This window comes from Osmerus mordax, chromosome 11 (assembly GCF_038355195.1).
Source record: "Osmerus mordax isolate fOsmMor3 chromosome 11, fOsmMor3.pri, whole genome shotgun sequence".
NCBI classification, from domain to species: Eukaryota; Metazoa; Chordata; class Actinopteri; order Osmeriformes; family Osmeridae; genus Osmerus; species Osmerus mordax.
In genome coordinates, this window is record NC_090060.1 from 5114387 (window position 1) to 5139282 (window position 24896).

The window sequence follows — 24896 nt, forward strand, 5'->3', positions numbered from 1 at the left end:
AGAGAGAGGGGCGGAAAGAGAGGGAGAGAGATGGAGAACTGGGGAGGAGAGAGAGAGCGAAAGGGAGAGAGACAGAGCAAGGGGGAGAAAAAGGAGAAAGGGGGAGAGGCAGAGAAAGAGAGAGGCAGGGCCAGCCATGTTTTGTGAAAGGATCCGCACAGAGATTGATGAGCCCCGAGAACAAGGTGACTTCAAGGGGGAGGAACAGGAGAGCGACAGAATGAGAAAGAGAGAGGCAGGGAGAAGTGAGGAGTGTGTGGTGATGTGAGCCGTCGATCCTTCCAGCGTGGCATTCAACTGGGATGAAACAGAGAAGAAAACGATGAATTTGTAAAAAAGAGGGAACAGGTGAGATGGCGGGCGGGGGGGGGGGGGGGGGGGGGGGTTGTTACTGAAACAACTGGTTACAAAACCGTTTTCTTTTACTCTCCCTTTCTTCAAATTTGGCTTCAGCCAAAGACCAATCAAGAGACCTGTACAGATGCATACATGTCTCTGTATCTCTTTCCAAGAGTGTGTGTGTGTGTGTTGGATGTGCCTGAAGGTGACTATGAATTACCGTCTGGCGAAAGAGACTCATTAGAGTAGCAATTAACACGGTTGCTTCCAGGCGGGACTTGGAGTCAACAGCCAGACGACCTCTGTATTGGCTAGGGCTAGGCTGCTATCAGGGAATACTAACCACAATTGGAATCCTGTCTCCTAAACACACACACACACAAAAACACACCCAGATACACACACACACTGTAAAATATGTGATGGCAGCAAACAAGAAAACCTAAGTCATATGTCCTGACAGCAGCTGAGACAGTTCCGCTGTTGAGTTACACAACCCACGTCTTATGAAATCATATTACCTGCTTGATATGTCGCAAAATTACAGTGGTTCAATAAAACGTATTGCACAGACCCAGTGTGTGTGTGCGTGTGTGTGCACCCGTCAAGATGTGGGGTGTGTGTGTGTGTGTGTAGTGTACTGCATACTGTAATTTGCTCCTAAATAGGTATAGAATTGCACTTACAGTTTTACATTTACCAGGCAGGTGGTAGGTTGCAGAGAGCTGTATTAAAAGAAGTGTATTGTAAGAGAAGAAAGTGAAATAGCAATCTTTTTGTAAAAAACATTTCTATGGGATAAAGAACTGAAAAAGCATGAAAAATTATGAAAGAGAGAGAAAGAAAGAGAGAGGTAAACAAATTGAGCAATGCATTAGTCCTCCCAGTTAATGTACTTGGCACAGTCCCACGCTATAATTCACTAGCTCAGTGGTTTAAGAGACACACAGAGCACTCAAAGGCTGCATTCCAACAAAAACCAACATCCTTGCATCTTTAATCTCTCCACTAAAATAACCGGCTATCGTTCCACCTCATTGCTTAAACCCATCAACTTTCCTCAGAACAGCGGACAGCAGGAGAGAACACAGTTTAGGCTGCTAGGACTGAAGCAGTGGAGAAGTGGGTTGCCGTGATTGTGTTGGAACAGGGCCAGGCCCAGAGCTGGGTGCTCTGAAGTGGTCTTGTGGTGCAGCAGAGTTTGGCTCTAGGTCTGTCTCTGTCCTCTGGTTGAGCTGGCACATGCCCCCAGCCTCACTAGGTCAGAGAGGGTCTGGCAGAACTGATAGTTTTGTCTCTACTCTCCTGTGCTCATCCCCCCCAAAAATTTGTTTGGATGGGAGGAGGTGTGTGTGTGTGAGAGAGAGAGACAGAGAGAGAGAGAGAGAGAGATAGAGAGAGAGAGAAAGAGAGAGACAGACAGAGAGAGAGAGTGAGAGAGCTAGAGAGAGAAAGCAAGAGAGAGAAAGAGAGGGGGAATAACCGTACACAATTTTAAATACTAAACACAACTTACCGCCCTTGCCAAACAAGACCATCCCCCCATCCCCTTACCCCTCTCTCTTTCTCTCTAGCTACCTATCCCTACACTTTTTTCCATCAATCCATCCATCTTTCCCGTCCCCCTCTATCTCACCTGCACAATGCCTACAATAAAGGAGCCGTCCCATAAATCTTCACTGCAGACCCTGACACCTAACCTGAACACAGGAAGTGGCATAGCCAATCAGGGCCCCGAATCAAAACAACACACAAACTCCTCCCCCCAGAGGCTAAGCTCCAGTGAGGGTTATTTGGGCCAAGAAGTAAGATAAATAAAAGGAGTCGACATGGGAGTGGGAGAAAAGAAAGATTTGGGGAGAAAAGCAAGGTAGTGGGGTACATCCATTTAGGAAGGCTTATGATGACGGATGGGAGTTAAAAAAGGGCTTGCTTTTCTACTGACACCGTTTCTCACCTCCCTCTCTCATTCTGTCAGTCTCTTTACCCCTCTACCTCTCCTTCTCTCTCTATCTATCTTCAACCCCTTTCTTTGTCTCTCTCTTTCACACTGTCAGGCAGCCAGCCAGGTAGTCAGCCAGCCAGCCAGCAAGGAAGTCAGCCAGCCAGCCAGGTAGTCAGCCAGCCAGCCAGCCAGCCAGCAAGGAAGTCAGCCAGCCAGCAAGGTAGTCAGCCAGCCAGCAAGGAAGTCAGCCAGCCAGCAAGGTAGTCAGCCAGCCAGCAAGGAAGTCAGCCAGCCAGCCAGTTAGTCAGCCAGCCAGCCAGCAAGGAAGTCAGCCAGCCAGCAAGGTAGTCAGGCTGTCAGCCAGCAAACAAGTTGGTCAGCCAGCTAGCCAGCCAGCCAGGTAGTCAGCCAGCTAGCCAGCCAGCAAGGAAGTCAGCCAGCCAGCAAAGTAGTCAGGCTGTCAGCCAGCAAACAAGGTAGTCAGCCAGCAAGCCAGCCAGCAAGGTAATCAGCAGGTCAGCCAGCCAGCAAGGTAGTCAGCCAGTCAGCCAGCCAGCAAGGTAGTCAGCCAGTCAGCAAGCCAGTCAGCCAGCCAGCAAGGTAGTCAGCCAGTCAGCCAGCCAGTAAGGTAGTCAGCCAGCTAGCCAGCCAGGTAGTCAGCCAGTCAGCCAGCCAGTTAGCCAGCCAGCAAGGTAATCAGCCAGTCAGCCAGCCAGTTAGCCAGCCAGCAAGGTAATCAGCCAGTCAGCCAGCCAGTTAGCCAGCCAGCAAGGTAATCAGCCAGTCAGCTAGCCAGCCAGGTAGTCAGCCAGAATGATCTATCAGTAGTCAGCAGTGGATGTCTCTGGATGTCAGTAGGTTCAGGCAGTGTTATTGTGGTACAGATGGGCTGCAGATCAATAGTCTGTAGTCTTCAGTCATTCGCAAAGATATTGACATGTGTCTCCAACCTCAGCTCTATCCATCTCTCTTTTTCACTCACTCACACACACACACACACACACGCACACGCACACACGAAAGCAGTCATTTCATCCCTTTTCTCCCACTATTGATTGCTTTCCGTCTCACATATTATCCATAAAAATACAGAGAGGGGCATTGTCATGACACCAATCAATATCAGATTCCAAATGTGCTCATTCTATTATCTGCGTTTTGGGTAAATCCACTAATGTTAAAAGGATCTGATAAATTCTCTGAATTGTGCTATTTTAAACCTGTAGGGAAAACTGCCTTTTCTCCCTCAAAGCTACTTGAAAGGGCTTTGAAATTGGGTTTGTTAAGACATGTACTAAAGCACACCATGAGGGGAAAAGTCCCAGTCCCACAGTCACCCATCGCACACCAACGTGGGTATGCATGTGCACATTCTAACCCTCTCAGAATGTATTCACAACTCTCTCTCTTTTGTCTCCCCCCCTGACTCTGTCTCTCCCCTTTCCGACTCTCCTTTGAAGCTCTCTGTAAGCCTAATATGTGACAGTAGGCACTAAAGACAGGTGACAGGGAAACTGTGTGAGCCTATCCCTTTAGCCCACACTCATTTACACGCACACGCCGACACCCACACACACACACACAAACTTTTAAGAAGGCAAGAATACATTTCAAAAGCCTTCACAGAAAAACAAAAGGACTAGGTTTCAGGCAGTAAAAGAAGTGTGTGTGGGTGTGTGAGCCCATGAGCTCAGGTGAAGTGAGAGGTACAGGCTACAGTAACTTCTAGCTGACAGGGACGAAGGCCTTTCAAAATGCTGCCGTAACATTCACAAGCTAGGGCTTTGCCTTCCATAATATTCTGTGTGTGTGTTTGTGTGTATGTGTGTATGTGTGTGTGTGTGTGTGTGCTGGGAGCTCCGTGGAGGCACTTGGTGCAGTGGAGCTCTAAATTTAGCAGCCTCTTCAGTAGGAGTCATCTATCATTCAACACTGACCCTCTCCGATGAGGTGTGTGTGTGGTACACCTGCATCACACTCTCCCCTCCCCCACCACAAGACTAGTGGTCTCCCTTCTGCCGGCACAGCCTCCCACACCGTTAAATGAAAACCTTAAAAAAAAAAAGAACAAAAAAAGACATCTTTGTTTTCTCGTAGCCAAAACACAGAGGAGTTTCCAACCGCAATCTCTGAGAGCTCGGCACAGTGTCCTCGCTTGTAGCTTGTAGTTGACAGGACAGCTACGTCCTCCTCAGAGTCTAGACCACAGCCCCACCTCCGTGTCTCAGACACGACCTGGAGATTCTACAGCCACAACTCACCCTACATTCCCACTCAAGGTAGAGAGATGGCAACATTAGCCAAGCACATGGTCGAAAACAACGTCAGTGTAATGAAGGTCAATTCAGCCTGCTTCTCTCTCTGTATATAGAACACAGACGTGAAGTGTCCTTTGTGCCAACTCCTCCACTGTCTCTGGTAGCCGTGAGTCTGTCAGTTCCTCCACGGTCCACCACAGCGCCGCTCTGTGTTCCATTATGTCGAATGAATGGACGGGCACGTCGCTCTCGTTCTGGAGGCAGAGAAAGAGCAGCTTCCTCTCACTGTCAAGTTTGAAAAAAAAAAGCTTTTTATGTGGAATTAAATCAAACTACTTTGAAATATATCCTTCCATATCGAACATTCATACAAAAACACAGCCATAATTCAGATTCAGCGAAAAACACATTTAGGCTGTGAGCCTCGAGAACACGATATAACTTGAAAAGAAAATCGAACATTCAAAAATGTTTAATAAAAGTTGAATGTAAGCTTATGTTTGTGTTCCAACACAGACCGCAACCAACCGACTGCTGTTTATCCTACAGAAGGTTTGAGGTATTCCAAACCACTGAGCAGCACCAGTCGCCATCAAAAATTCCTGCTCAGTTTGAAAAGTATGGCGTTGGAAGTGAGAAATATTCAACAGAATGTTTGGTGATAAAACAAGAAGACAGCAAAATGCATCAACCAATCTGGCGAGAGCAGATGCTCCACATCCAAATGCTGCCTCGGAGATATTTGTTTGTGTCTGAATCAACACCATTTTGAAGAAAAAATGGAAAAGCATGACGCTGAGGAAAAGTCCCATTGTCTCTTAGAAATCCACGAAGGTGCTTCTGCAGGTGCACACGAATGAACAAACACACACTTGCTCACTGCTAACAAAGAGGCACGTGTACACAGATGCACATAAGCACTTGGGCACATACACGCCATATGCACTTCTAAGGACTCCCATTCCCAGGTAACACACAACTATACACACACACACACACACATGCACAGAGAGAGACAAACAGATAAATGTTCACAAACACTTTACATGCCCATTCCAGAACTGACTCCCCCATCGTTTCCCAAACAACAACTTCCTGACACCATCATCAACAATTTTCTCTGGCTTTTTCAACTCTATGAGTAATCACTTTCAATATCCACTTCCCTACCCCTTCAACTTAAATACCCTCTTGCCCAGTCACCACAGGTACCAGTGTTACTTGTATGCCCAATCTAGACTCACACTGCATGGATTGCAAATTACACAAAGCATTCCGTATGCTTGCAAAAAAAATTTCGTGCCTCTATTATTTCGCTTGGTATGAACACTCAATGTGAATTCTCTTTGATTGCTTCCCCGCTCCGTGTAATTCCCAGTCTTACTGTACGGTCCTCTTGTTTGAATGGCACGCACACAGCGTGCTGATTCAGAGCAGGGAACAAAGGCTCAGTGGTATTTTATGTTGCATATTGTGTCTTCGACAGATGCTGTAGTTGTCTGTTTAAAACAACATACTGTGTGGGTGTGGGCGCAGTAGTAGAGTCAAGGTTATGCAACGCATACCGTGATGATATTTTTCTACCTCTGTCATTTAATAGAATTTGATATTCGAAAGTACCTTCTTTTTTCTGTCCCAACCACAACAATTAGCGTGTGTGTGTGTTCTCTCCATGACAAAGACGAAGTAAGGGCCAGTGGGGCGGAGGAAGCAGCCATGTCCCAAACCTGCTCCAATGGGAACTCCTCATGGCAACGCACACCTGCTAACAACGCCTCCTGCTCGTTAGGCCACCCGAGAGAGACAGCGACGAGCCCCCGGACAGCAGCCCTGCCCACAGGCAAGGTGAGGACACACCTCCTGGATCTCACTGGTATCTCTCACCTGACGTTCCCTCAGAGAGGAGGATGAACCACAAAATACTAACTACAAGAGGCACTCAAGAGTTCACCCTGAAACGTTCCCAATTCCGTTGCCGCATAGAGATAGCGTTGCTAGCATGATGTAATTTCCTAGTGAGAAGTTCTTGGTTTTCGTAACTTATTTCGTGTTGTATTAATGTATTTAGTTATTTGCTTTCCAGCTGCAGATTATACTGTGGGATTGGATTTTGTCTAGAGAATTCATTAAGATTCAGAGAGGGAGGAAACAAAAGGAGGGGCTTTGTAGTGTACTACTGGAAGTACGCGAAGCTTCATTTGGTTTTAAAGAGATGACGAGGAGAGTGGGGAGGGAGGAGATAGACTTAATGAAAGTGTTATCCCCTGGGGTTTAAGAGACCACCACTATCAGCAGAGGGAGATGAAAGAACAAGAACAAGAAGGAGAGAGAGAGAGAGAGAGAGAGAGAGAGAGAGAAAGGGGGAGAGAGAGAGAGAGAGAGAGAGAGAGAGAGAGAGAGGGAAAGAGAGGGAGAGAGAGAGAGAGAGAGGGAGAGAGAGAGAGAGAGAGAGAGAGAGGGAGAGAGGGAGAGAGAGCGAGGGAGAGAGGGGGGGCAGAAAAGAAGCTGCTCTTCTCTTGGTGCCGCCCGAAAGAAACATAATTCTCACAAAGGGTTTCGTCAATGTTGCGTTCTAATGTTATTGTTCTTCAGCAAATCTTTTGGACTACAAAAGTTTTTACCAGACGTTTCTGCTGATAAAAGTGCATTGAGAAGCAAAACATTTTTTGCCTTTACCCTCAGATATTGATTGATTGTTTTTCTTCAGGCCTCAATTTACCAGTGACATTTCTCTCAGGGGGTGGAAGGATACGATAACCTACAGTCTGACCTTAAAATGCCCTGACTATTCTCTGTATTTTCTCAAAAATAACAAGATCTTGAGTTACAAAAAAAAACCCCCGTAGAAACCAAGTATACTAATGTTGAATTTAACCAGACTGGGCAGAAAGAGCAAAAATACACACAGAGCATCCACATTCAGACCACATGACTTCTGTTAAAGGAAACCCACTGAGAGGAAGTCGCCCTCTCCAACTAACTCTGTGCAGCACATTTCTCAAGACAACAGCTCGCAAGAGGTCAATCAGGGCCAAAGGGATCATCCTTTGACCCCTTGTCCTTCTCCAATCACAGAATGTGATCTGTCCTCTCAAATTACCCAGTGTGGCCCTGGGCTCAGCTGTGAGTCTGTCTCATCCAATCAGAGAGCCGCATCAAGTCTGACAGCCCAGGTGACCCCTATGACCTTGAGACCCACTCACCTCCCCCGGCGACAAGCAGCGTCTGGCACACGCCAACACACTTGCTGACGAGTGTGTAGAGGAAAAACACACACTTGAAAAACAGTCTGTGCCCCCACCCCCTCCACCCCCCCCCCCCCCCCCACACACACACACACACACAATCCGGCCTTAAGGCAGTGACTTACTTTGTGTCTTGGTCTTGCCAGATGCTCTCTTAACCTCAACAAACTCTACTGCAGCAGAACAGGCACGCACACGTGTGCGCACACACACACACACACAAACGCACACACACAAACGCACACACACACATATGACTCACCTCTTGGTCATCTCAAGCTTCTCTCTACTTGAACCAGTTTCACTTTTATACTTTCACACTGAAAAGACTACATTTCTTTTACAACAAAGTCCTGTGCGATAATATCGTACTAATTATAATATTATAATATACATTTTATATTATTAAATATTCAGGCACATCAACCCAAAACCGTGAATATTACCATAATTCCATTCCAAGCATCTAGTAAGTTCTGGGATCCGTGTCTGGGTTAAAGTGCTCTAGTGTTCTCCCTTACTAAGGTAGGCAGTGATGTGAAAGCCTCTTTTTACTAAGGAGTCCAAAATACATACACACACACAAACACACACATAGATACCTGTTCCAGTTTCCAGTGGAACTCGGCCGGTCTGAAGGTGTCCACCTGGGTGAAGTCTCTCCGGAGCAGGAAGACCAAGCGACAGTTGTGGACGTAAAGGGAGTAGTGGTGGCGGTTCATCTCTGGAGGAGCCAGGACCGGTAGAGAGGGAGGCATGATGCACAGGTCAACATTACAATATAGCACTAGATTTTCCCTGTCTGGACGATAACCATGTCATGTCATAAAATACTGTGCTTTGAATTTAAAAAATAAACTGGAGAAAAACACGTTTTCTCACCCCAAATATGTACTTTTCTCACAACACATTAAGTAATAAAAACATTGAAACAGTCAGATTTCATAACAAAGCTCTTGAAGCTTCAACTGTTAGGCAGACCGTCTGGATGGCTATACGCTGTCACTCGAAAGGTCAGTCAATAGAACTGAACTCAATAGGACAATAGCACTCAAACACTCACAATTATTTTTTCTCTTTTTACTGACTGTGTGTGTGAGTTTCAGTGCATGTCTGTCAGCTGTGCATCCTTGTTGACTTAGACCAGGAGCATGCGTCCATGCTTCTTTTGGTAAAATGTTTTTATGTAAAGAAAATACATTTAACCAGCTAATTCTCATAAATATAAATACATTAAAAACACGATCTGGCTGCAAATCATGACACGTCCTCATACCAGTATTCGGAGAGGGAGAGGAGGGTTCATACCCTCCTCTCCCACGTGCCCTCCTCTCCCTCTCTCCCACCTGCCCTCCTCTCCCTCTCTCCCACGTGCCCTCCTCTCCCTCTCTCCCACGTGCCCTCCTCTCCCTCTCTCCCACCTGCCCTCCTCTCCCTCTCTCCCACGTGCCCTCCTCTCCCTCTCTCCCACGTGCCCTCCTCTCCCTCTCTCCCACCTGCCCTCCTCTCCCTCTCTCCCACGTGCCCTCCTCTCCCTCTCTCCCTCGTGCCCTCCTCTCCCTCTCTCCCACCTGCCCTCCTCTCCCTCTCTCCCACGTGCCCTCCTCTCCCTCTCTCCCACGTGCCCTCCTCTCCCTCTCTCCCACCTGCCCTCCTCTCCCTCTCTCCCACGTGCCCTCCTCTCCCTCTCTACCACCTGCCCTCCTCTCCCTCTCTACCACCTGCCCTCCTCTCCCTCTCTCCCACCTGCCCTCCTCTCCCTCTCTCCCACGTGCCCTCCTCTCCCTCTCTACCACCTGCCCTCCTCTCCCTCTCTACCACCTGCCCTCCTCTCTCTCTCCTCTCCCACCTGCCCTCCTCTATCTCTCTCTACCACCTGCCCTCCTCTCTCTCTCCTCTCCCACCTGCCATCCTCTATCTCTCTCTACCACCTGCCCTCCTCTCTCTCTCCTCTCCCACCTGCCCTCCTCTATCTCTCTCTCCCACCTGCCCTCCTCTCTCTCTCCTCTCCCACCTGCCCTCCTCTCTCTCTCCTCTCCCACCTGCCCTCCTCTATCTCTCCTCTCCCACCTGCCCTCCTCTATCTCTCTTTCCCACCTGCCCTCCTCTATCTCTCTCTCCCACCTGCCCTCCTCTATCTCTCTCTCCCACCTGCCCTCCTCTATCTCTCTCTCCCACCTGCCCTCCTCTATCTCTCTCTCCCACCTGCCCTCCTCTATCTCTCTCTCCCACCTGCCCTCCTCTATCTCTCTCTCCCACCTGCCCTCCTCTCTCTCTTTTCTACCACCTGCCCTCCTCTCTCTCTCCTCTCCCACCTGCCCTCCTCTCTCTCTCCTATCCAACCTGCCCTCCTCTCTCTCTCCTCTCCCACCTGCCCTCCTCTCTCTCTCCTATCCAACCTGCCCTCCTCTCTCTCTCCTCTCCCACCTGCCCTCCTCTCTCTCTCCTATCCAACCTGCCCTCCTCTCTCTCTCCTCTCCCACCTGCCCTCCTCTCTCTCTCCTATCCAACCTGCCCTCCTCTCTCTCTCCTCTCCCACCTGACCTCCTCTCTCTCTCCTCTCCCACCTGCCCTCTTCTCCCTCTCTTCCACCTTCCCTCCTCTCTCCCTCTCTCCCACCTGCCCTCCTCTCTCTCTCTCTCCTCTACTACCTGTCCTCCTCCCTCTTCCCCTCCTTTACCAGCTTCTCCCCTTCTCCTCCCCCTTCTCTTTCCAAGCCCCCCCAGCCCCCCCCCCCTCTCCTCACCAGTCTTGTCAGAGTTACAGAGAAGGGTCTCCTTCTCGGCCCTCAGTCCCGGGGTGGGGCCGTGCTTCATCCACGTGGCGATGGTGAACTGGTCCGTCAGGTTCTGGGACACCACCTGGTCTGGGATCTTGGCTGCCTGGCGCCCGTCAAAGCGGAAGATCAAGTCACTGTCCCGCCCGCTGTCTGTCACCAGGGACGCCGTCCAATTGGTAGAGGCGCTGGGGGCGGGGAGAAGGTCGGTGCTGCCAGAGGAGGCTCCTGGGTAATCACCATGGACAGGTATATTGTCAAAAAGAGTCGACACGAAAGAGCATGTGATGTAAGGGATCTGTATCCGGATAACCTTGGCTATATTTATGATTGAATAATCTAGATAGCAAGGCAGAGCAACCAATCAATGGGTAGAGATGAATAATGGGTGGGGGTATTGATTCAGAACAAATAAACCTGGTTTTCAACCTGAATTGACAGCTTTTTGAACATTTACAGTCAACTCCTTTTGTAAATACAGCATACTATCTATAGTTACACCATAGCAAGGTAAACAAGGAAACGATTGCTTGTCCTCCATCAGGTAAAGATGAGAGAGAGGATTTCCTAACAGCCAATCATGGACAGGCTGGTTGGACGGAGGGAGAAATGTTATGCCATCCCTTCATCGTAAAAAAAAGAAACGAACCGATCTGTCACAACTCCAATTCAATCTATTTATCTTTTTTTCCCTTTATTTAATTCCCTTTCTCCCTTTCTCCCTCCCTCCCTCCCCGCCCCCCCTCCCTCACTTCCTGTCTGTTCCCACCACCCACTCAATCGCTCTCTGCACTCAATTATCTTCTGCGTTCTTTTATCCTGAAATATATGTTGTTTTGACCGTGTCCTCTTGACAAACATTATTCTTACCACATCAGGGTGAGATTCTCCTGAGGTAACATGCCCTGCCTGCCCCTCCCACTACATCTCCATTGACTGCTGCATCTCCATGACCAATCACGACACCACACGAATTCTTTCTTTTTTTTTTACCCATCTAAACCTCATGAATGGACCAGCAATTACAGTTTTTTACAATCGCTATGACAGTTTTTTCAATACCTTTAACAAGTTTTCTAAACTCTTAACGCACCAACACACCAACCACACGCAATTGGCAAAATTGTTAATTTCATGCTCAAAATCACACATTGTAAACTAAACTCAAACACTAATTGTCATAGCACAAAAATACAGTAAACATGACACCATGTCTACCAAACACTAACACACGTTCTCTTTTCACAGGAACATTTAGTCAATCATAGCACAATGTCATAAAAAACACTAACATCAGATGGAATTACAGAAACTGCATTCATGTATGCAGGTATGTGTCAGGTCTCACAGTATATGGATTATAGATTGTGTTTGCAATGCAGTTTCTTTTGAAGCCTCTCTACATTTCTGTTTTGTTGGGTTTTGTAAATGCATGAATTTTGTTTCTTTTGATGCAGAAATTCAGAACAAAAAATGAATGACCCATCTCAGAGAAGCTTTATAGAATGTACGGTAACTGTATTGAAAAAAAGAAGACAGAAACATAATTGCTGCAGTAAAGGCTTCATTTGCAACAGGACATTACTGCAAGAAATATGCAATATAGCTTCCATTTACATCAGTTACCCTAGCTCTGGCCCTTCTATGATCGCCACCACACATTCTAACTCCTCTCCCTCTCCCTTGCCCCACTCCTCTCCCTTGTCCTGGTACTTGTCTTCCTCTCCCTTGTCCTTGTAATTGTCTCCCTCTCCCTCGTGCAGGCATAGTAACTGGATCAGTCCAAAGAGGTCCTCTTTATATGTACCATATGGTCATGTGATTAGAAGAACCTCAACATCTGAGTGTTTCCTAGTTGGGAATCAGCTGTGATTTACAGTATTTGCATTACTTCAACCAGCTTTTTCTCAGTAGCAATAGAATAAAATACAGGGGATATATTTGTGTTTCAATTCACAATATGAACAGCTGTTCACTTTGACTTTAGCCAATAAGTTAGGTTTTGAACATGATGTTATCTGTTCTGACATATAGTGTGAAAGCATTGGTAAATGAGTCCCTAAAAATCGATTGTTTTGGTCTTGGTTGAGCTTGTGTGAGTCGGGTGGCTGAGTGGTTAGAGGATCGGGCTAGTAACCAGAAGGTCGCTGGTTCGATTCCCGGCCGTGCCACATGACGTTGTGTCCTTGGGCAAAGCACTTCACCCTACTTGCCTCGGGGGAATGTCCCTGTACTTACTGTAAGTCGCTCTGGATAAGAGCGTCTGCTAAATGACTAAATGTAAATGTGTGTAAAAGAAGTTCAAGCATTTTAAATTTGTGTTTACTCTATGCATTTTGTGTCAAAGCAACAAGAAATGTGTTGTATAGCCTACACAGACAGATGTTGTGCTAACTGTGTTAAGAGTTTAGGAAACTTGTTAAAGGTATTGAAAAAAGTGTCACAGCGATTGTAAAAAACTGTAAACCGTCGCTGTACATTACATATTACAAGGGGTCAACATGCTATTTCGTCAATGTCATACACAAACCGATGTAACATGGCTCTGACACTGGAGAAGGAACGACTATAGTGTAAAAGTATAGAAAAGGAAGGGATAGGACACAGGCCTTCCCTTTCGAAACTAACAGGGAAAACATGATTGTGTTTATTTCTGCTAATAACAGCACACATTAGCACATTAATGAATGTTTCTGTCCCCCCGTCTCCTCGCTCCTCGGTCCTGGGTATTCGCGGCTGTATAGAGGTTCTGACTCCCAGTAATTAGATTCCAGGAGTAAATAAATAAGGAGCGGCTGGTCTCCCCCCCCCCTCCCCCACCCCCCTCTCCCCCCCAGCCCTCCAGCCTCGCACACACACGGGCCGCGCGCCGCATTCTGTTTAGCCGACGACGTCTTTGTACATTATCTCAGATTGATTGTGCTTTAGGAAAAAAAGCAATTACAATTCATTCTATTTGCTATCAGATAACGATTATGTGGGTCCTTTGAATTGCGGCTCTTTAGCGGCAAACCATGCGTACACTGTCTGGCTTGGGGGGCGGGGGGACTGTGGCGGTGGGGTGGGGGGGGGGGAGTTATGGATTCAGATCAGGCTGCATAAGAAGAAAGGAACTGTGAAGGTCGTTAGTCAAAGATGATGACTGACCCACCCCCCTCCCCCCCCCCGCTCCTCGCCGCCCCTCCCTCCCCCACGCCCCTCCCCGATGGTGTTGCTTCGTGGTGTTTGCTGTCGTGCTCCCTGCACACAAACAGCCCTGAGCCCCCCGACTCATCACTCAGGGAGGGGAGGGGGGAGGGTGGGGGGGGGACAGTGTTGGCTGGCAGCCTACATCTGGAGGTCTAATGCACCCACTCTGTCACGTCATTAGTTGGACGAGCTTTAAAGTCGTCGACATTTGGTCTCCTTCATTTAGCACGGTGATAGCGGGACAGGGAGATAAGAGCTCCACAAAGTCCACAGGCTCCTTCGTGAACGGCAGACATCTATTTTTGATGTAATGATGTGGTTCACATGTTCAATAATTGGGTGTGCTTTGCCTTCGGCAAGGGCACAACCTTTGTTCTCTCACATATATATTTATTTATTTTATTATTTATTTTCGCCCCCCTAAGGATCAGTCAATATTTGGACTACATACACAACGGCGGTGTCAAAAGGTTCGTCTTGTTAGCGATTGCGTTGGTTGTATTTTTATTTACGTTCTGTTGCATGGTTTAAGTAGAAATTGCGTTTTTGTGGTGAAAAGTGAAGCTAACGGTGGCTAATTTGCTAGCCACAGTCACTGACGTTACTAACGTCACTACGTCACTAACGTCACGAACACACGCGTGACTACCTGTAGCAGAACATTCGTTTCGCATCTGTTAACTTGGGGGATAGCTAGGCTAACTATAGCTTTACTGCAAGGCAGCTGCAGGAACGCCACAAGCAAAGAGGCCAGGGTGATAACTATTTACTAATTTTACTTTGTGATGTGAAACACAATTATGAAATGTAATGTACAATATTAGCTGATATTATTAAGGAAGTAGGCCCACATCTACTTTCAGAAACGGTAGTCTACTATTTCACTGAAGCATTAGCATGACATTAGCCTCTGTTGCCCGGGCAACACATACCACAGTGGTCTATGATGCATCTGTTTTCAATCGTTAAAATAAACATTCCTCACAAACACATTTTCTTTATAGGATTTATTATTATATTACATTACAAGTAAACGATTTGTTGGTGAAATTATCATTACCTGTGGTTTCAAACCAGCGTTGCTCATTGCAACGCTGTAGCCTACGCGAGACACACGACAAAAACATCTAACTTACACAGCTGTTTAGGAAGTCAAACGGCGACAGAACATGTTCGGCACTCCCTTTACTTAAATCAAAAGTCTTTCAATAGGTGAAACTATCTGACTACTAACCTGAACTTCATTGCCACAGCCTAAACTTTGTCAATCTGTTCATGAAAATAATTAATTTCAGCCTAAACCGTACAACGGAACGTTTAATCGAATTCAACCAACGCAATCGCTACCAAGATGAACACAGCAGTACTGTAGTCTAGTACTGTACTGTAGTAGTACAATTTACCGGGGCAGCTTCTCCACACAGGGCTATATCGCACTTGTGATCAATGATCGCTACCAGTGAGCTTTTTATGAATGAGCGATTTTCCACTAAATAAATGTCAAGCTTATTTACGTTCTTTATTAATGAATGAATGCAATATGAGTAGGCTAAATGCCTGAAAATATCACGAGAAGGGAAAACTTAAAAAGACGTTTAAGTCATAGAGATTAGGTCCATTTTTACACCGGTCTGCCAAATGTATTCGTTTTGATTCAGCTATGAGGCTGCCTCTTGCAGGGGAAATGAGAAGACATCATATTTCATTCTACACTTCACTCGTATTTTGAGTTGTAAATGAGCAGCAAAAAAAAGATGCTTTTAAATCTATGTAATATTTATACATAATAAGTAGGCCCTATGCATTTTTATATAAAATATACAGGAATATCAGTTGTAAAAATGGCATTAAAATCCCTGTACAACCGACGCAAGCAAGCACACCCTACAATTTCCCCACAAATTGTACCCTCTCTAGTTCATATGTGTTTTCCCACATTCCAGACTGACAACTGCAGACGATAGCAGACAAACATCCAAAATGGCGGCCTTGACCTTTGACAGTGAACCTTGGGACTTCACCAGGGGGGAGGGGGGGGGGGGGGGGGGAACGTACCGCACAGTTTCTGCAGGGACTTCTCGGAGTAGGTCTCGCGGTCGCAGCCCTTGCCGATGTGGCTGGTCTGGAGCTCCACCGTGGTCCTCACGGAAGACAGGGGCCCGCCGCACGTCTCCAGGTGCATCTTGGGAAACAACTGCTTGCTGCCCGTCCCTGGTTCGTAGTCCACCCGCTTGTTCCAGCCTGGGAGAAGCAGAAAGGGGTTGTGAGGGGGGGGGGTCACAGAGTAACAGTAGGATAATTGGAGAAGAGGACACAACTAAGAGTTAGAGAACACACCTCAGAAAAGAACTGATGGGTACTGTGACTAGAATGCACTACTCGTTCCAGCTGAGGAAAGTCGGAGATGATCGTTTGGGGTTACCGGCCCATAAAACACTTCTCAAAGATACAGGGATGTCATCCAAGAATGATGTCACCGGCTCAAACAAACATTCCGACGTCCTAACAAGCTGAAGTTCTAGTCCTCGGAGCCACAAGAGAGAGAAGTGTCGGAGGCTATCCATCTCTGTGGATAACGATGCCCTCGGCCTCCTTCTGCTCAACGACCTGCATACCTGTTGACTTTACATTTTCCTGTAATTTTCACAATACATGGATTTTTCCTCCCGTTCCGCCATGTAGGAGCCCCATAAAAATGGAGACAGCCCATTTCAGAGTTTTATGCTGGCAATAAAATGTCCAATAATGGGGCTCAATAATAGCTCTGTCCACTGTACATGATTGAGTTTGGGTTACTAAATCAATGTGCCACTTCCGGAGCAAAGCGCCAGTGTTGGTTCACTTCTGCTCAATCATGACTGTGTGGAATCTCAGCTGATTAGACTATTGTAGAAGTGCCTCACTCTGGCTGTTTACCGAGTGCTTATATCCAGTATGGCTACTTTCGAGAAGCCTATTTATAAATAATGTTTAAGGTAGCATTTGTTAGCCAGTGTGAGTTTATGATTTTGTATTGACTTTAGGACATGTTTGTGTTTGCATACTTGTGTGTGTGTGTGTTGTTGTGGGTATTCGTACTGTCCGAGTGGGATTGCGATCATTATGTAGTGTTAAGTATGTGTGCGTGTGAGCGAGTTTGTGTTGGGATGCTGTGTAGAGTGAGTGTGTGTGTGTGTGTGTGTGTGAGAGAGAGAGTGTGTTAGGATTGTGTGTAGTGTGTGTGTGTGTGTGAGTGTGTGTTGAGATGGTGTGTTAGCCTCAGTGTTGCTGCGTGGTGCTGGTGTGTAGTGTGTGTGTAGTGTGTGTAGTGTAATGTGTGTGTGTGTTTGAGTGTGTGTTGCTGCGTGGTGCTGGTGTATGGTGTGTGTGTAGTGTGTGTAGTGTAGTGTGTGTGTGTTGGGATGCTGTGTTAGCCTCAGTGTGGCTGCGTGGTGCTGGTGTGTAGTGTGTGTGTAGTGTGTGTAGTGTAGTGTGTGTGTGTTGGGATGCTGTGTTAGCCTCAGTGTGGCTGCGTGGTGCTGGTGTGTAGTGTGTGTGTAGTGTGTGTAGTGTAGTGTGTGTGTGTTGGGATGCTGTGTTAGCCTCAGTGTGGCTGCGTGGTGCTGGTGTGTAGTGTGTGTGTAGTGTGTGTAGTGTAGTGTGTGTGTGTTGGGATGCTGTGTTAGCCTCAGTGTGGCTGCGTGGTGCTGGTGTGTAGTGTGTGTGTAGTGTGTGTAGTGTAGTGTGTGTGTGTTGGGATGCTGTGTTAGCCTCAGTGTGGCTGCGTGGTGCTGGGCTGGCTGGGCCTGGGCCTGCCTGGGCCTGGGGCTGGGGCTGGGGCTGGGGCTGGGGCTGAGGCTGAGCATTAACCTGAGCTGAAGGCACACCGACCGGAGGAGAAAGGAAACAGCTAGGTGCTGTTCACTGGCCCGTTAAATCTGTCATGTTCACTTCCTCTGTCTCTCTCTCTCTCTCTCTCTCTCTCTCTCACACACACACACACGTACACGTACACAAATGTGTTGTTTTACTTCATCAAAGCCAGCTCAGCTGAGGACTGGGATGTTCTTGTCATGGTTAGGCTTGAAGTGGGACCACACAGAAACGGATGTTTGCCCTGCGAAAAACACGCACGCACACGCTCTCTGCGTTTGTCCAACATGCAAACGTTCAAAAGACCCAAAGTAACACACGCACACACACACACACACACACGCATGCGCACACAGACACACGCACGCTCCAGACAGAAGTTGGGCTGTGTTGCAGCGCCAGTTGCACCTGCTCCTCTCCTCTCGTTGCCATTTTCTGCCAAATTCCCCTCTGCCTCCGTGAAATTGACTTTCTTCTCCATCTCTTTACTCCCTTTCTTTCCCTGTCTACCATTTTCTGGGGCGCCGCTGGGTTGCTGTGTAGAGTAAATGGCCCTGTACATTTTAGATGCCGGTCTGAGAGTCCGAACCACTGCTCTGGTAATAGCTTTGCCTTATTCAAGGCTGGCAGGCAAATGACCTGTCTACCATTGGGCTTTAAAAAATACTGTGGAGTAGTTGGGAACTGGGAAAGCATGAGGCTAGCGTGCAGGCGGGAGGTAAGGAAGGAGGGACAGAGAGGAGAAGGTTGGGAGTGGGTCGATTCTTGCACAGTACAAGCACCAAGTGTGCAACCTCTGGGCTTGCACTTGCAGAGCACACCTGCTGCTAATGCATAAGTTACACAGTATTGGATGGAACATTTGATTTCTGTAACACTTTTGGGAAAGCTATGTTGCTTTCATAGTACTAGATGTATAAATCATGTGCCACCACAAGCATTGCAAGGGTAAGAGTTGGTGTGCATGCAATGTTAGTAAAGAGAGGGAAAGTAAAGGGACATTTTACAAGTCATAACAAAAATATTGAAATATATTCGATATATTGCTATGTAAGGCACACTGTATGCATTATGGAACCCTCTATTCCTCATGGGGTGTGAATATGTTGGCAGCTAATACAGACTCATCTACATGTTTTTGCTATACATAAGCCCTGCTGATGGATGTGGCAGGGGCTGCTGGGAGTTGTAGTTCGGTGGGCCCTGTAGGGAGTCTGCATGGCAGAGCTGTTCCATTTGTGTCCCTGCTAAATAATTTAGTCCTATTCATGAGGCACGGCAAGAACCTGCTGCTGCTGCTGCTGTTGGCTACACCATGTCTCTCTCTCACACACACACACACACACACACACACACACACACACACACACACACACACACACACAAAGGCAGTCTCACACACACACACACACACACACACACACAGACACACGCGCACACACACACACACAGACACACACAAAGGCAGTCTCCCACACACACACGCACACACACAGACACACGCGCACACACACACACAGACACACACAAAGGCAGTCTCCCACACACACACACACATACACACACACAAAGGCACAGTCTCCCACACACACACACACACACACAGACACACACACACAAAGGCACAGTCTCCCCCCCCCCCACACACACACAGACACACACACACAAAGGCACAGTCTCCCACACACACACACACACACACACACAAACACACACACACACACACAGACAGAATTTCCATGATAGAAATATCACAAAAGAAAAACTGCACAACTGCTTACCCATGCTGTATAGCGAAACACAGACACACACACATTCACGCACCTACTGCACAGCTAGCGTTACCAGGACTGCGAAATGGTAATAGGGGCCAATTCCATCTCTGCAGAGATCTGCCTTTTCTCACAGTACGGTGGGCAGGACGCACACAGCAGGAGAACAAGCTCTCTCTTTGTGAACAGAAGCCGGGGAGCAGCAGAGGTAGGAGTATATCACACCAACACAAGCCTGGCTACAATATGGACAGGCAGGATGATGCTCAAGGACCTGGGAGCAAAACCTTTTTTTTTTCACCATTGGTAGTGTTAATCTGTAGGAATTTTTTGTCTGTTTTAGAGAGCATGTGAATGTGGGTAAGGTGTGTGTATAACCCTGACTTGGAGGGTGTACATGTGTGGTAGGCTTTTAGGCCTGTGCGTGTGTGGATGTGTGTGTGTGTGTGTGGAGAGAGAGACAGAGAGAAAAAAAGGGTGTCAAAATGCTGACACGGTTCAAGTATGTCAGGGGCCATCGTTACCACGAGCCTCCTCAAACTAGTCCACCAATCAGCAGAGGAGAACTTCCGTTGGAAAGGGCACTCTGTCCCTCTCCTTCCTGCTCTCCCGTCATCCTCCATCCACTCAGCCATGCTTCCTCCCACTTTCCGTTTTAGAGAGCACTTTACCACTCTGTACTTCTCCACTCGACTCCTCCTTCAATTCCCAATCTCCCTCTCTCTGTCTTCTTCTCTTTTTCTCTCCCTCTACCCTCAAGCCCTCTGTTTTGAGGCTTTCATGTCAACATTGATGTCACCCCCCCCCCCCCCCCCCCCATCAAGGCCGTCAAGCACAACCCACGTGACAGAAAGCTCTCAGTGAGGAACCTGCACACAAGGTTAAGATGTGCCCAAAATATAAGCCTGAGAGTGTCTGCTGATAAAACCTGAAGCCCATTGTGCGGCTTACCAGTGACGGGGTTTCTAACGGCTGGCGTTACAGCGAAAGCTTTTAAGCCTTAATGAATTAGATCACTGCTTTTCCCCTGGTTCATTCTTTACACTCCGTGCCACATTAGGTCGACTTAGAGACTTCCAACATGTTTGTGTTTGCTGGTGTCTGTCTTCGCAGCTGTTATGCAAAAGGTGTTTTGTGTGCACTTTCTGAGAATGTTGCAGTCTTTATTTTGACCCCTCCACTCTCCTTTCTCTGTCTTGAAGCCTCCACTTTCTCTCTCTCTGTCTCTCTTTTTGTCCATCTCTACTTATCATTCTCTCTCCCTGGTTCTCTCTCTTTCTACATCTCTCCATCTGATTTCTAACTTTCCCTCTCTCTCTCTCTCTCTCTCTCTCTCTCTCTCTCTCTCTCTCTCTCTCTCTCTCTCTCTCTCTCTCTCTCCCTCTCTCTCCCTGTCTCTCTCTCTCACACACACACTGTAATCATCCTCTGTCAGTCTCACCTTGACTCAGGAGGACTACTTTGCCGAACCCCCAATCTCATCCCTGAGGAGAAAACCTGCTCCAATCTAAGGCAGAGGGTGGAATTCGGGAAAATGTAATCACTCGCACAGGTCAGATAGGAGTGTGTGTGTGTGTGTGTCTGTGAATATGTGTTGCATATGATTTTGTGTGCATGCGGGAATCGAATCCACTCCTCGTTCAGCACCCTCGTCCTCTCTGTCAAACAACACTCTCTCCTCGACAGTAAGACGTGAGCTCAAGTGTCGTCCATGCTTCCACCCCCTCCCTCCCTACCTCCGTCCCCCTTCCCTTCCTCAGCCACGGTCTATCCCGGAGACGAGGGGACCAGCGAGGGCAGGCCGGGGGCCACACTCTCAGACACCACTCCCCGCCCAGCTGTGAGTCTCGCTCCAGTTAGAGGGCGGCGGAGGCTGGAGTAGGACGAGTGGAGGGACGGATTTAATCGGATACGGAGAGGGTGTTAGACGAGAGTATGGGTTGAGTGGAAAAGGAGCTTGGTGAAAAGGGGGGGGGGGGGGTTGGGGTGGGCAGGGTGATTACGACAGACACCGATAGGACCCATCCAGCTATCTGAACACTGAATCAGAGAAATGACAGTGGAAGGGATGGGTAGAGAAGTGGGAGAGGGCAGGGTGAGATAGGATAGTGAGTGTGGGGCCATAAAGAGAGAGAGCGAGAGAGAGAGAGAGAGAGAGAGAGAGAGAGAGAGAGAGAGAGAGAGAGAGAGAGAGAGAGAGAGAGAGAGAGAGAGAGAGAGAGAAAGGAAGAATACGCAGTAAAAAAGAGAGGTGGAGGAAGATCGAGAGGCAACAAAAAAGGGGGAAACTGAGTTAAACCAAAAACCAATACAGAGATAGCTCTTTTGGAGAGGGAGGGAGAGGGGGGAAATGAGAGAAGGAATTGCCAACCCATTTATTTCTCTTTCCCTTCTTTAATTCATCCACCTCTTCTTATCTGTGATCAAGCCTACCCTCCGTCTGGCCATTCAATCGGACTTGCTCTAAGAGATTTCCGGAACAGCTTGCCAGACAATTGCCCCTCCCCCCCCCACCCTCCCTCTCTCTCAAGAACACAAACTGTTCCCTAAAATCTAAGCAGCCAGACCAACCCTGATTTAAAATATCAAGTTTACTTAAATCTTTTTGACAATTACTCACGGTGGAAAGGGCTCTGTTATCCCGTAACAAAGCAGTTCTACCAGGAAATGGGTGTTTATTTGTGTGATTTGTTACACTAATTCTGAAATTTGCAGAACTCTAACTACTACTGCTTGTGCTTCGGATAAACCGTAAATTCTCAGAAACAAAAAGGCTTCTTTCATTTAGATATAATATGAACAGATTATGACTGATCTGGTACAAAGGTTTAAAAAAAACGGATTGATGCCAGCCAGAAATCCACCATGCGTATGAGCATATGATTTATTAATATCCTTGAGTTACTTGGCTGAAATTATAGATGAACATAGATGCGCAGTTGGTCTTTTGTTCTTCCATAAAAACGTACAAAAGTATGATGTGCATGCTAAAGACATGCAAATTACATGCAAATGACATGCATATGCTCCGCAATATCATGATCACACATTCCAGGGGGTCTGTCAAGATGTTGACAACCAATTATGACATCATTTCAATCATTTTATTGAGGAAACTGTTCCAGAGAGTACTGTCTAAGTATATCACCTCATTTACCTTACATCATCTGCTTCCTACACCCGAAAATATCATCCTGTGTGGAAGAAATGGGATCTCCTATGTGCTTATGGCAATCACAATCAGCTATGACTTAATCATCTGTTCATATTTCCTGTCTTACTCATGTATGTGTGTTCCTGGGACTGTCACCTACTGGCGACAGTCCCAGTTCTATGACGTCGTATCTGCCTGCCTGGAATAACAAACCCCTATTGGCTGCGTGTCGTATTTGTTTTTCTCATTGACAAATGGGGGACTAACATCGCAAGGTCGGCAGCTGGAACATGTCCTCTAATCTCAGACCGTCAAATCAACCCCGTGCCCTGCCCCCTGAACCGCCTGCAGGGAGAGTCCTCTTCAGAAGAATAATATGTCTCTCTGTGTGTGTGTGTGTGCGCGTGCTTTTATGCGTTTAAGAGGGTGAAGGGGGTGTGCTCTTATATTGGCACGTCTAAAATCTTAATTTGCGAAATACAAGAGAGCGAGCTGGCTTCAAAGAGAGGCTTAACTGGAGAGTCTAGAGAGAGCACTTAATATCAACCCTACAGACAAGAGGGCCCTGGACCTCCCCCCCTCCCCCTGTGTTCAATGTCATATGCACAAAAGTGTGTGTTTACAAGCATTTATCACAGAGATAGAGAGAGAGAGAGAGAGAGAGCGAGAGAGCGAGAGAGAAAACAATAGGAGGGCGTGTCAGAGAGAAAGACTGGAGCACAAAATAAGTTGCTCGTTAGCAAGCGTGCGGACGACATGGCGGCACGTGAACTTGATTTGAGTCTGAAGAGCTGGTCAGTAGAGCGAGTCAGAAGAGCTAGTCAGAAGAGCTAGTCAGAAGAGCTAGTCTGAAGAGCTAGTCAGAAGAGCTAGTCAGAAGAGCTAGTTAGAAGAGCTAGTCAGAAGAGCTAGTCTGAAGAGCTAGTCAGAAGAGCTAGTCTGAAGAGCTAGTCTGAAGAGCTAGTCAGAAGAACTACTCAGAAGAGCTAGTCAGAAGAGCTAGTCCGAAGAGCTAGTCTGAAGAGCTAGTTAGAAGAGCTAGTCTGAAGAGCTAGTCCGAAGAGCTAGTCAGAAGAGCTAGTCAGAAGAGCTAGTCATCCCCCACGACAGGAGCTCCTATGTGTTGACTGCTTATGGCCGCACTGGCTGAAGCTGCTCTGGGTTTTTGTTGTTCCAGACGCGATGACGTCCGTGTGCTTAGAGGGACGTTTACTGTGTCTGGGTGTCTGTGTTTGTCTGAAACGTGGGTGATTATGGCTGCACCTCGGCAACCCTGCGCCTGCCTGGAGAGAACGGGTGCGCTGCCACACAGACACGGAGAGGGGACAACATGATAACAGGCATAATGGATGGAGAGGACGCATACACACAGAGAGTATGTTTGCCTTTGCACGCATACATACACACACACAGGCACGCACACAGGCACGCACACACACATTTATTCGCCCACACACACAAACAAATGACGAAACGCATGAAGGCTTGGCTTGCACACAGATACGCCCGGAGGTAGTGAAAAAAAACACACACACACACACACACACACCAAAGGCCTCCTTCATCTTACCCTGCCAGCCAGGTTTGCAGACGGGCTTGACGTCGATGTGGACAGACACGCTCTGGGCCGCCGCCTTCTGACCGCAGTCCAGCGCTGTGACCTGGATCTCATACTGCTGCTGCCTGTCGTAGATCAGCTTCTCTGTGTTCCTGATGTTACCTGGGGGGGGGGGGGGGGGGGGGGGGGGGAGGGGGAGGGGGCAGAGGAGAGGCCCAGGTCACCAGGAAGCACGCTAATATTAGAGGCGTTATTCATCAAGAGTATGCTGACAAATCACCTTTGCAGCTGCACATTTACACACTGGAAGTGCTGAACTTTCAGATTATCTCTTGAATTTATCATTGGTCTCCAGATTAGTGTTAGAGTGAACTACAGGCAATCTAAAAAACTGATTAGTAGAAAGAAATGTATTATTCCAGCGCTTTGCAAGTAAAGTTACACAAAATAATGCCACTGGGTGTTCCTTATACAAATCAAATAGTAGTAAACACAGTGTGTGTGTGTGTGTGTGTATGTGTTAGAAAATAATCCCTTTAGCGTCACATAGGGCCATAATACACAATATACTGTATGACTAAATGTTTACTGTGACATCGCTAACCAAAAGGCATGAACTTACCTCCTAACTCTATTCCTGCCGGGCACAATGCAGGAATAGAGGGGAACTGTAGTCCTAATGTACGGATTAATATTTGATAAGGTAGAACTACAAGCGAATGACAACACAGCTGAATCAAACAGGGACGGAGCACTGGGGGCTAGTGAACGCTGGCCAGTAGCGGTGTGGAGAATACCAAGTGCCATT

General features: G+C 47.5%; 1 protein-coding gene across 1 annotated transcript in view; it reads right to left on the bottom strand.

Annotated features, from left to right (window-relative positions):
* The window catches only part of LOC136951961 (calsyntenin-2-like), a 137532-nt gene that overhangs the window by 18376 nt on the left and 94260 nt on the right, over positions 1-24896 (bottom strand). Inside the window, exons 5-8 of the mRNA XM_067246629.1 lie at positions 24101-24250; positions 15808-15993; positions 10534-10791; positions 8390-8511 (exon numbers count right to left, since the gene is read on the bottom strand). Coding sequence (XP_067102730.1) covers positions 8390-8511; positions 10534-10791; positions 15808-15993; positions 24101-24250 — 716 coding nt within the window. The remainder of the gene's footprint in view (positions 1-8389; positions 8512-10533; positions 10792-15807; positions 15994-24100; positions 24251-24896) is intronic.